Raw genomic sequence first — 13,081 nt, 5'->3', positions numbered from 1 at the left:
GTTTTTTTCAATTTCTTTTTTGGTAAAAATAAATAGATTAAGAATTTTATTATTTTTAATATTAAACAATTCAAAGTTGAAAAAAAAACATATATATATTTATATTATATACAATAGATTAAACTTTTATTATTTACCATTGCATCACTTTCTGGATGATTGGATAAGCTATTTCAGCCATCTTGGCATGACCACTCTGGTTGGGGTGTCCATTGCAACCATAGTCAGAATCATCAAGAATGTTTTGAAGATCGATGTAGGTCGCAGACTCGACAGTTTCACTCACTGACTCTACGTAATCACAAACGGCACCGCTGATCATTGGACCACAAACCAAGAAGATCTTTGGTTTATTTGGATACCAATTGTTGATGGTCTGTATCAGGTTGATGTAAGTTTGCTCAAAAAGGTTTTCGGGTGGTGAAGGTTGAGTAGAGTAGTCATTGGTACCTAAATTGATGACCACTGCATCGGGAACGTAGTTGGCAAAGTCCCATTCTAACGATGCGTTGTTGGCGAGAGTACGTGGAAGATAAATCGGCATTGGATTGGTCGATGTGATATTTGGAGAATCATAGTTACGAACCAATCCTTTTCCACTCCAACATGCTGTATGTAATTGAGTACTTAATTGTCTTGAAATAATATATTCATATGTACTATAAAAAAAAATTAACAATATTAATCTAAAATCTGTTTTATCATCACAGTCTTGATATCATGTCGAATTTGATAGTTACTCAAAGTTGTTTTCAGTTTGTGGAGTGAATGGACATGGTGCAAGAGCATCAATTCCATATCCACAGGTAATACTGTCACCAAAGAACTCTAGTTTTCTGGGGAATGAAGGTGGTAAAACAATGACTGCAGCCTGGTCAACCATGAATCCGTAGAATCCGATAACTCCAAGTGATGCTTCGGTTCTTTTGATCAAAGTGATAATGTAGCTCTCTGTAGGCACCAATGTTCCATAGCTAACGAGATCGTACGACTCCATCTCTGTCGATGTGATGTTCAGAGGTGGATATACAGCATTGTTTATCAAAACAGTGAACATATTTATATTGTTGGTTGACTATTTATTATAATATCATCATGATTATTATTATTATTATTATTAATTTCATTTCAACATTTTCAAATGAAATTTTATTAACACTTACGGGTGTTGGTGTGTTTGTATCCATCAAAACTTTTAGAGTTGCCGTGCCAGTGATAATCATCGAAATTCCGACACCTGACCAATCAAAATAGTAGACATCATTCGAGGAGCTGTCAACTCTACCCATATATAATAGATTTTCATTGGACGGTGAGATTAATTGTTGTCCTCTAACACTGGTAATTGATACTATCGACAGTATCGCAAATACTAATATACTTATATATCTATTCATTTTTTAATATCTATAGATAATAGATATATTTACTAGATTGTTATAATATAAATATATCTAATTAGATAATTGGATATCATTAAATAATCTAAATAAGGAACCGTTATTATAATTGATTTTTTAAAAGTTTAAATTATAATCAAAAAAAAAAAGCCAAAAAAAAAAAAAAAAAAGAACTTTTTAAAAAGATATTTTCTAAAAAAAGAATAATGAAATTTCTTTTGCAATTACATTGTATCATAAAAACTACCACTTTTTCTTTTATTAAACCAATTTAAATAATCTAAAAAAAAAAAGATATTTTTAATTCACATTAACTAAACATTTTTTATATTTCTAAAGAATTATTATTTCACATAATCGTGAATAATAAACTCAAAATAAAAAATGAGTGAAATTAAAATATTATATATAAAATAACTAAAATTCTGTTAATCTTATTGTTTAATCTATTAATTTTTAAATCCTTCGAATTCCCAACCTTTTACCAAAAATAAAAAAAGAGAATTTTTCTATCTTCTCAAAAATAATGACTTTTACGAAAAAATCAAGAAAATTGCGAAAACAAAGAAATTCGATCTCAAAAAAATTTACTATATATAGTTCACTGATCAGTGAACTTGAATCAACAAATACATCATTTATTTATTAAACACAATTTAAAAAAAAAAAAGAGAAAACAAAACAGTTATATTTAAAGAAAGAAGTTTAAACAATCATGGCTAAATTACAAATCAATATTAATCATTTCCACAGAGATATGATGGACAATGAAGAGTATAAGAAGAGACAAGAGTACTTTGCGTCAGAGGCAGCGACCTTAGATGAAAAGATTATTAAAGAGAAATCAAAGAAAATAAAAAGTCCAAAGTCAGAAGAAGAAGTTTTAATCGAAGATAGAAAATCAAGATTACCATCATCTGAAGAGATTTATAATAGAATCAAGGTTAGTAATAATACCAACAACATTCAACGATGGAAGGTTTTACAATAATTTTCTAACTTTTTTTATTTTCATTTCATTTTTTTTTTATAGTGGAGTTGCGCAATTAACGCAAACATTGAAGATTTCTCGATTTTATATGAAGATAGATTTATTGGTTTGAAGGAAGTACCTTACATCGAGTTTGAATTAGGTGCCATTCCTTTGCATAGAGTGAAATCATTCAAATACCAAAACAATCTGATTTGGGATAGAACGACAAGATTTATTAATTTCCCAGAGGAATTACTTTAAAAACATCAAAAATAAGTTCTTTCACCCAATCTAAACAAATGTTTAGATCAATCAATCCGATATGAATGATTCAGATAGAATCGATCTATTTTCACTTTTCAAAAAATAATAGAAAATTGTAAACTATTGTAAAATTGTACAAACAAGAAAAAATAATAAACAGCTATCCTTTTTTTTTTGTAATTGTTAGAAGCAAAAATTGTTATTATTAATATTTACATTTTAAGCTTATTTGATTTTTTTTTTGTAAACAAATTTTTTTATTTTATTTTTTTTTATAAACCCGGATCGATCCATGGTGTTGTTTTTTGTTTTTGTTTAAATTAGGAACGTCAATGAGATTTCTTTAGGGATCTTCAATGGATTTGGTGTGTGGGAGAATTCGTATGTTATGGTGTTTTTTATGAATGTTGTTGCGTGCAAACATAGAATAGAACAAAAATGAGTGATCGTAATATTTTCACCAGAGAGTAAAAGGAGTGGGTTATTTTATTTTAATTTATTTTAAATAGAACATTTTTCTTTATGATTGTTTTTGAAACGATGAGGTGTGTTGTTTTTTTTTTACAGTATTGATGATGTTAAAGATAGTTTATTGTTGATGATCGATTATATGTTGATCGAACCAACACATCACCCATGAAATACAATTAGGATTGTTTGGGGTTTACTCTGCTTTACTATTTTGCATTCACTTCATATTTTCATAACCACGCACCTCCCACCTTTCACAACAATCTACGAACAAATTTAAATTTAAATTTAAATATCATCGTGATGAGATGATGTTGATGATAATAATAAAACAATGGACCAAATAAATCATTGTTTTTTTTTGATTTGATTTTTTTTGTTTACACAAATCAAATTCCTATTTAATTTTAATTTACAATGATCGATTTATGACCACTAACTAAACCGATTCGAATCAAAACAAAACAACAACTTCCCATTTATTTCAGTATAAGAAACAATCATTCATCTTATTTTTGAAACAACAACTTTCTTTTCATCATATGAATCGATTTCATCGTATGAAAATTAATATGAGAGTTATATTATTTATTGTGATTAGTAACACACCATTTTTTTTTTTAACAGTTAAATTGTTTTTTTTTTTAAAAAAAATTTAAATTATTTTTATTTTTTTATTTTTTGAATTTTTGAAATTTTTTTTTCATCACATTTTTCTTAAATAACAAAATTAGTCATAAAAAAAAAAAAAAAAAAAAAAAAACAAAAAACAAAAAAAAAACACCTATATTATATGATTTAACCGCCATCACAACAACAACAACAACAACTAATTTCTTAATTACAGAGGATATCAATCAACATATCATCTTATAATTTAAAATTCAAACAACTTTTTTAAAAAAAAAAAACAATAACAGTTTGATTAATTAATTATCTATTTTAAATATAAATATATATTTTTAAATTTTCAATAATTGTTATTTTTAAAACAACAACAACAACATCATCATCATCGTACATCATCATCACCAACATATTATTAATTATTGTTTTTTTTTTTTTTAAAAATCTCGTCAGTAATAACAACCTACAAAAATAAACAATAACAATAACAAAAATCAACAACAATCCTACAAAAATCTACAATCTAAATATAAAATTTAAAGAGTTGATTTGTAGTAGTAGTTGTTAAACCAAGGTTATCATATCATTTTCAATATAAATATATAATTTATAGAGTGTTCTTGAGCTGAGTAGGTACTTTCTTTTTCAAAACTAGTTTTGAATCTGTATTCGCACAAGAGTCGACTAACATAGGGTCACATATAACTTAGGATTAAGTGATACATTGGGAATGGTTTGTCGTTTATGACTTCAGTAGTAGTAACAGCAATGATCAATGGTCTTGTATCTCATGACAATGTCACTATAGCCAATAACAATAACAATAACAATAACAATATCAACGATAATAATCTAATTAAACAACAACAACAGCAGCAGCAACAACAATATATAAACTATAACACTCAACAGTTATCAATGACAACAGATTCACCTACAAACAACAACAACAACAACAATAATAATAATAATAATAATAATAATAGTAGTAGTAGTGGCGACACAAATAATAATAATCATCATTCAATGTTACATCATTTCAATGAAAATGGTAGCGGAGTATCATCAACTACTTCATTAATATTGAATAGTAATAATAATGGTAGTAGTAGTAACAATGGTATGATGGTGGATAGTGATAATGGTACCAGCAACAACAACAACAACAACAATAGTAATAATAATACATATAGTGATCAAAATGATCCCAACGAATTTCTTTCGTTCAAGAGTAAGAACAACGACGACGATGATACTGCTCTTGAGGATGTCGACTTTGAGAGTTTCTCTGACGTCGAAAATGAATTTATAAATAATATCGGTAGCAAAGAAGATGACATCATGAGCGAAAATACTACTATTACAAATGATCAACAACAACAACAACAACAACAACAAATCGATGAAAAACAATATACAACACCAACTACTACTACCACTGCTGTTTCTTCATATCATAGCACACCACCAAATATGTATACACAACAACAATTAAATGATTCTGTTGTAAATCAACAACAACAACAACAGTATCATACCCCACAACAACCATTAAATAGTCCTTATCATCCACAGTCACCACCTGTTGCAAATCAGCAATATCATACTCCACAACAACAACAACAACAGCAACAACATACTCCACAGCAACAGCAGTATCATACTCCACAACAACAACATTCACCTCTAACTACTGTTACACAGCCACCAAGCATAGCAACAACGACAACAACAAGTCATGATAGTAATAGTAATAATAGTAATATACAGGCAACACATTCACCTAATTTTATACAACAACAACCACAACAAATGTTGAAGCAGACAACACCTATTCTAGGCAGTAACAACAACAATAATAATAATAATAATATTAGTAATTTATCACCGCACCCAGTTTCACCAATGGCTACGACACCACCTTCGATGCCACAAACACTGTCAATGGCTCAAATATCACCCGTTCAAACACATATCTATAATAATCAATCTCCACAACAAACTACTACCACAACTACTACTACTACTACACCACAGCAACAACCACAACAAACATCCGATTCCTCGACATTGTATAACCAGTTTGCTCAACAACAACAACAGAAGCCAACTACACCAACAACTCCGAATCAACAACCACAACCATATCAAACAATTGTTACGCCACCACCACAGTTACCTATGCCTCAATCAACTCTGCCACTACAGCAGAAACCTAGGGCAACAGTACCACCACCAGCAGCAGTATCGTCAGCTGCACCAATCTCACAGCTACCACCGCAGCTCCAACAGTTTCAACAGAGCCAGATTCCACCTACTCTTTCATCACAACCCTTTGGCTTTCAGACATCAACTCCACCCAACTATCAACAACAACAGGCACAACAACAACAACAACAGGCACAACAGACACAACTACAGCTACTACAACAACAGCAACAACAATTTAACAAACAAATTCATTCGCAATCACAACCACAACCAACTTATACTACCATTACTCAAGCACCTTCAACACTTCCATTACCATCATCACTGACACAAGGAACAAATTCATCGACAATAACAACAACAACAACATCTGCATTAGGAGCACAACCGATTACTTCAACACTTAGCACTACCACTACACCGACACCAACACTTTCAACAACAGGATTGCCAAACCCACAAATTCAAGCGAAACCAATGCCCATTCCACATCCTCAACCAACATCTATCAATCCACCACCTCCACAACTTAGTCATCCATTTCAAACTAGCCATCACAACGTTGTTAATCAACCACCTCCAAACGTCACTGTTACACATCCGCCACCACCACTACCCACAGCATCCACTCTAACAGCTCCTCAAACACCTGTAGACGAAAATGACAAGAAAAAGAAGAGAAAGAGTGATAAGATCGAAAAGAAAGAAAAGAAAAAGAGTCATACTTCTAGCAGTAGTAGCAGCAGCAGTAGCAGTAGTAACAATAACAGTAGCAGTAGCAGTAGTTCTACCAACAATAACAACAACAACAACATTAGTACTAGTAGTAACAGTAAAGACAACAGTGAGATCGAGATGTACAAAAAGAAGTTTTTAGAAGTTACTCATACAAGAAAGTTGGCCACAGAACCAGACTACAAAACTCCATTCCAATCATTTGAAGATGCAAAGAACAGACTGAGTTGTTTTCAAATATTTACTGAATTGGAAGTTAATTCAAGTATGTTTATTTTAATTTCTATTTGATTCATTTTAATTTTGATATCATCTTATTAATGTTTGTTTTTTTTTTTTTTTACACATTTATTTTCATAGTCACAGAGGAAAAATGTAATGATATGCAAGTGGAAACACTTCAGAATGTCGATAAGTTGATAAAGTCAATACACAAGCTGTCAGAACGTCAGCTAAAGTGTATGCCTGGCTATAGAGAAGACCATTTGATTCTCGATCGACTGATACTCAAAGATATACCAGAGTATATACATCATAGGAATCAAAGACTGTTTCAGCAGCATGTCTATATGAAACAACAAGCACAACTACAACTACAACAACAGCAACAACTACAGCTACAACATCAACAACAACAACAACAATTACAACATCAACATCAACAACAACAACAACAACAACAGCAACATCAAGGCACACCATTGCTATCGCCACAACAACACCATCATCTACAACATCAACAGCAACAACAACAACAACCAACTTTGCTATCATTACAAAACTCACCACATCCACCAACCATAGTATCTCCACATGCACATACAACACCATCGACACCCAATAACATTGCCAGCACAACAACGGTAACGAGTACAACACCTACATCGGCAACCACAACCATAATGACACCGTCCAACCTACAAAGCCCACAGGTCGCACCACTGATACCAAACAACAACAACAACAACGTAAACCAGCTGACATCACCTCCACCCACCAACAACAACAACAACAACAACATGGTTAGTGTGACAAGCCTACCTCCACCTCCAAACTCTATGATTTCTTCACCTCTAATGAATCAATCTCCAAATCAAACACCAACACCCACTCAAAATACAATCTCATCTAATATACAATCACCACCTCAAACAACAACTACTACAACAACAAGTACAAATGAAAACAATAATAACATTGTAAATAACAATGTAAATAATATGTTTTTAGCTTCACACAATAATAATAATAATAATAATAATTTAAAAAATAACAATTTTTATAAACCATCATCTGAATCTACCAACAGTGAACATCAGACACCATCATCGCTACCTACTCAACATGTTACAGTTGTCAATGGACTGGCACCAGAATTGTAATTCAAAAAAACAAAATCAAAAAAAAAAAATCAAAAAAAAATCAAATAATAAACCAACTCATAACAAATAAAAATAATTGAAAAAAAATTAGAAACAAAAATAATCTCAATTTTGAGTAATAAACAAAAGTATAAATTATGTACATTCAAAAAATACCTATTTTGTTGAAAACACCACCACCAAATGTGGAATATCCATTGGAAATTATTTTATTTTTATAGTTATTGGATTACCGAATTTGAAAATACCTTTTAGTTTATCAGTCAAACAACACAGTTGAAGTGCAAATTTTAATTAAAAATATTATTATTTAATTTAATTCATATAAATATTTTATAGTTGTTGTAATATTTCTGAAAATATTTTATTAAAATAAAACTAATGAGTCAAAGATAATATTGTTGTTTCAAATATTATTTCATTGTTTGTTTATTAAATCTATTGGTAACAATAATAAAATAAAATGAATAATAACACCAACAATATCAGCGCAAACCAAACTTTTAGTTTTCCAAAAAATTTGAATAAATCTTCAAACTATGACACTACTCCCACACCAAACATTGAACATTCTTCAACCAACAAGAAGTTGAATTTACATCAATTCTTTCCTCCAACCTTTGCAAAAACCTCATTTTTCTCAACTCCAACCACACCGATTTCCAATATAAATAATAACTCAAATAGTGCGAAAGAAAAACAACCAGTCAATCCTGCCAATCAAAGTAATAATATTACAAGTGTCCAAACATCTTCAAATTTATTGAATACAAATGGAAATCAATTACAGCACAACCAACATAATCAAAATCAACAACAACAACAACAACAACAACAACAACAACAACAACAACATCAGCCGCAACAACAGCACCAGCAACAACCACAACAACACCAATTACACAGTAACTTTAAACAAGTTACCAGTGACAACTCTGCTTTTAAACCAATCACTCCACAACTAAACAGTAGCATTTTTAGTTACTCACCTTTTCCAGAATTGAATCTTAGTAAAGATCCTATATCACCAATACTCGATTCTAGATCTATGAGTGTCACTCAGTTTTCATTTGACAAGACAAACAACAATACACCCTATATAAATACAAATCATCATTCAACTTCTCATCAAAAGGTACTACCTAATCAAGAATCATTCACTGATAAGGAACCATTGAATCAGGATGAAATAGAAGCGCCACTGAGATCTTTTAAGAAGCTTTTGAGTTCTATTGGTATTTATAAAGATATAGGTAATCTTTATAAATTATTACTAACATTCTGCTTTTTTAAAAAAATAATAGAAGATTTAGAGGTTGAACATATAAAGAGTGAGAGTTGTATTGAACAATTGAGCAAGAGAATCAAAATGATTGAGAATGAATTGAATTCAAAAGAAGATATGATCAAATCTCTTCACAATGAGAAGCATATACTATTGTTAAAGTTTAATGATGTAGATATTCAATTTAGTAAGATCAATGCTGATCTTAAATCAACAGGTATTCTTATTTCTACAACCAATGAGATACTTAATGAAGTTGAATCAAAGAGAGATAAATTAAATGAAATGCTAGAGGAGATTGAGAATCAAAATAGACAATCAACAGAGTTTATTCACAGTTTTAAAGCGAAACTTGAGATTCAGACCAATCAAATTTTATCTCATGAAGATACTATTAAAGATCGTAAGTAAGAAGTAACCTATAGATTAAAAAAAATATTAACAAATAAATATTTTTAGAAATGGAAACTGAACAGTCATTGATTAAAGAAATCGAACAAGTTAGATTATCTTATGAAAAAGAAATAAAAGAGCATCAAGATAAAATATGTAAGTTAATTATATAATTATTTATTATTTTAATTAATCTAACATTTATGATAAGTAAAATACAAATTGGATTATAATCAATTAGAATCAGATTTCAAATCTTTGATGAAGAAGAAATCATGTTTAGATAATGAACTCACTACCAAGAATGAGGAGTTGGATAAACAGAGCAAGAAGATTGAGAGTCATACTGATCAAATATCACAATTGTCGAGTGAATGTCATAATCTCCAAGAATCCAAGATTGATCTTGAAAAGGAACTAGCTTCTCTTAAATCGCAACTACAGGAGAAATCAGATCAATTCGGCAGCATTTCAAAAGAATTCTCTGCACTCCAATTGTATTTCGAAAACCAAAAGAATCTATATACAAACGATAGAGAAGATTTTGAGTTGGAAAAGGAAAAGTAAGTTAAACTATAATTAAATTATTAAATAGATTAGACTGATTGTTTTATAATAGGAAAAATGAACTTATCAGTCAACAACTTTTTCAGATTGAAGCATTGAAGAAAGAAAAGGAAGAATTAAGTTCATTCAAGTCGAATTTCAATCAGTTGGAGTTAGTGGTGCAACAAATGACTGAGAAGAATGATTATCTTTGTCAAAAGATTGAAAGCTCGGATGAGAGAATTCAATACTTGGAGAAAGATGCCGAGGTTCAATTCGAAGAGAATAAGAAACTAATGAATGAAAAGAACTCTCAGGATAGCGAAATGAACCTACTTCTACTCAGAATCTCAGAGAAAGAAAAGAATATTCAGTCGCAAGTCTCCAAACTAAAGGATCTCGAAAGTAGTTTGGAAAAATCTATAAGAGATAGAGAATTACAATCCAAGAAACTGATGGTAACTAAATAAAAATATAACTATTCTTTTATTTACTAACTATTACTTTTTTAATATATAAATAGGAGAAGAGCAACCAAATTGATATTATGTCAGAAAGAAACAATCAATTGAAAATGGAAAAAGAAAGGCTATTGGATCAAATGGATGAATTGCAAAAATGTTTTGATCAGAAATGTAAAGAGTTATCTTTACTGAATGAACAACAACAGCATCCTTTACAAAGACAACACTCATTTCAATCCAGCCAACTGGAGATAGTGCCCTACTTCCAACCAAGAGAAGGTAGAACAGTTTCAACTCCACCACTACCAGACTTTACTCCAAGTCTTCTGGCTGACCCTCCAACATCGTCACCACCACCACAACCAAAGATCATTGAAAAGAACAGCAATCATTTAGGACAACAGACACCAGGCATGCCAACTGAGAAAACTGTAAGTAATATCTAACAATCCACTTCACAACTATATACTTAACTAATCAAATTGCTATATAGTCTAAAGTTAAATGTATTGTTAAAAGAAAAATAACAAAACCAGTAGCATCAAAAAATATGAATAATGAATAAACTAAACTACAAATTTATTGTATTTAATTATTTATCGCTATTTAATTATCTATTATGAATAGTACAATGTTTTGATTTTTGAGTGGCTAAAATGCTTTGTGTGTGTGTAAGGTACAATATATGTTGGGAGATGATTTACAGTACATGTTGTTGTTGGTGATGCTGTTGGATAACCATGAGATTCAATTGTATCTGTTGTTGTACCTTTCTTACAGTGGCTCTAATCATGAATTGCTCTCTGCTCAACGTTCTTATATTCTTTAGATATTCATCGAGTGTTATTCTATTGAGGTGAAGTGCCTTGTCCAAGTAGTAGAGCGCATCCTCGATGGTCATATCCTCGGAGACCAACGATAGTAACTGCTTCTGTAGTGCATCTTTTGGTGCAGAGAGTGCGTCTATATCCAAATCCTTCTCGTCCTTTTCGTTTTCCTTTATCCATTTGTCGATTTGCTCAATCTTTTCAGTTGTCGATACAATGAGCTTCTCGAAAACATCCATATCGGACTTGAGAATCTCTTCCTCCTGAGTCAACTTGATCGATTGCTCCTCGAGTGTCGCATTGTGTGCAATGTAGTTCTCGATCTCCTTAGAGGTAGTGTCGTAGAACGACGATATGATCTCCTGTAGTTTCTCTGTACAATTCTGAAGAACTTCGTCACGTTCATTCTTCTTTTGTGCTGCGAGAGCCATTGATGCTGCTGCTGCCGCTGCACCTGGTGAAATACTCACCGGTGAAGCAGAGACCGCTGTTGTTTGTGGAGGTGTTGCTGGTTTATTAACAATTGGAATACCAGATGGCGATTGAGAAGGTGGTGTATTTTGTTGTTGCTGTTGTTGTACGCCCATCGATTCTGCGTAGGTAGGTGGTGGTTGATTCATATTCATATTCATGTTACTCCAGCTAGTATTCTGTGGTTGTTGTTGTAGTTGTTGTTGCTGTGGTTGTTGTTGTTGTTGTTGTTGCATTGGATAAGGTGGTGGACTTGTGTTTGGTATGTTGGTTTCAACCTTCTTCTTTGTGACCAATGGTGGAGCGGCACTGTATGTATCACATAAGTACTTGACGGCTTGTGATATGTTCGATGACCAAGTCCAATGTGAAAGATAGTGGTGTAGACACAGTCCATTCTCATTGACGTGAGGATGACCCTTGACAATTTCCATCTCTGGTGTTGGATCCAATATAATTTGTGGTGGTGCAAAAGGATAGTTCTCTGGTAACCAAGCAATGATAGGAATATGATATATAAATTGTTGATACTTAATTGGTATAGTACCCTTTAAATAAATTAAATTACCAATTCTATCTAGATGATTATATGATTGATGATAAATAATAATAAAAATTGATTATGATGGTGCAAAAAAAAAAAAAGTTAATATGTATTATCAACAAACTATACTTTAATGATACTATGTATCATTTGTACATACTAGCACCATAGTAAGGTTGAAGATTTGGAAAGAATCTAAATAGATCGGTTGTATCAGTTCTAACACGTTGTGGATCACGATAAACTCTCAAATGAGTCAAGTACGAAATAATAGTATTAAGTTTTGTATTTATATCCATTTTCTACTCTAAATAGATATATATATATATAAACTACAAACTTATAACTATTGTACAATAAAAAATAATTAGATAAAAATAAAAATTGCAAAAAAAAAACAAATTGTTTTGGAAAATTTACATTTTTATGACAAATTTTTGTTTTTTTATTTTTTTCAACAAAGCTTTCCCAAGTTGTTAAGAATTATC

General features: G+C 31.0%; 6 protein-coding genes across 6 annotated transcripts; 4 read left to right on the top strand and 2 right to left on the bottom strand.

Moving 5' to 3' along the window:
* Positions 1–133: 133 nt before the first annotated feature.
* Positions 134–1,397, bottom strand: PPL_01198 (esterase; the record flags this gene model as incomplete). Its single annotated transcript, XM_020572213.1, has 3 exons — positions 134–659; positions 741–1,075; positions 1,164–1,397. 3 exons carry the CDS (start codon positions 1,395–1,397, stop codon positions 134–136), a joined length of 1,095 nt encoding a protein of 364 aa, XP_020438071.1.
* Positions 1,398–2,115: 718 nt separating this feature from the next.
* PPL_01197 (DUF504 domain-containing protein) lies at positions 2,116–2,634 on the top strand (the record flags this gene model as incomplete). The annotated part of the gene is made up of 2 exons (XM_020572212.1): positions 2,116–2,343; positions 2,434–2,634. The coding sequence occupies 2 exons, from the start codon at positions 2,116–2,118 to the stop codon at positions 2,632–2,634; spliced, it is 429 nt and encodes a 142-aa protein (XP_020438070.1).
* A 441-nt stretch (positions 2,635–3,075) lies between these two features.
* On the top strand, positions 3,076–3,277 carry PPL_01196 (uncharacterized protein; the record flags this gene model as incomplete). The annotated part of the gene is made up of 3 exons (XM_020572211.1): positions 3,076–3,104; positions 3,147–3,182; positions 3,205–3,277. The coding sequence occupies 3 exons, from the start codon at positions 3,076–3,078 to the stop codon at positions 3,275–3,277; spliced, it is 138 nt and encodes a 45-aa protein (XP_020438069.1).
* Positions 3,278–4,503: 1,226 nt separating this feature from the next.
* On the top strand, positions 4,504–8,318 carry PPL_01195 (uncharacterized protein; the record flags this gene model as incomplete). The annotated part of the gene is made up of 3 exons (XM_020572210.1): positions 4,504–6,946; positions 7,042–8,059; positions 8,285–8,318. The coding sequence occupies 3 exons, from the start codon at positions 4,504–4,506 to the stop codon at positions 8,316–8,318; spliced, it is 3,495 nt and encodes a 1,164-aa protein (XP_020438068.1).
* A 208-nt stretch (positions 8,319–8,526) lies between these two features.
* Positions 8,527–11,316, top strand: PPL_01194 (uncharacterized protein; the record flags this gene model as incomplete). The annotated part of the gene is made up of 6 exons (XM_020572209.1): positions 8,527–9,316; positions 9,368–9,751; positions 9,983–10,304; positions 10,361–10,745; positions 10,811–11,182; positions 11,245–11,316. 6 exons carry the CDS (start codon positions 8,527–8,529, stop codon positions 11,314–11,316), a joined length of 2,325 nt encoding a protein of 774 aa, XP_020438067.1.
* A 135-nt stretch (positions 11,317–11,451) lies between these two features.
* Positions 11,452–12,892, bottom strand: tsg101 (tumor susceptibility gene 101 protein; the record flags this gene model as incomplete). The annotated part of the gene is made up of 2 exons (XM_020572208.1): positions 11,452–12,626; positions 12,754–12,892. The coding sequence occupies 2 exons, from the start codon at positions 12,890–12,892 to the stop codon at positions 11,452–11,454; spliced, it is 1,314 nt and encodes a 437-aa protein (XP_020438066.1).
* Between the last annotated feature and the right edge of the window lie 189 nt (positions 12,893–13,081).

This window comes from Heterostelium album, assembly GCF_000004825.1.
Source record: "Heterostelium album PN500 unplaced genomic scaffold PPL_contig1, whole genome shotgun sequence".
NCBI lineage: Eukaryota > Evosea > Eumycetozoa > Acytosteliales > Acytosteliaceae > Heterostelium > Heterostelium album.
Note: the sequence above shows the minus strand (reverse complement) of the source record. Positions and strands in the feature narration are given on the sequence as shown.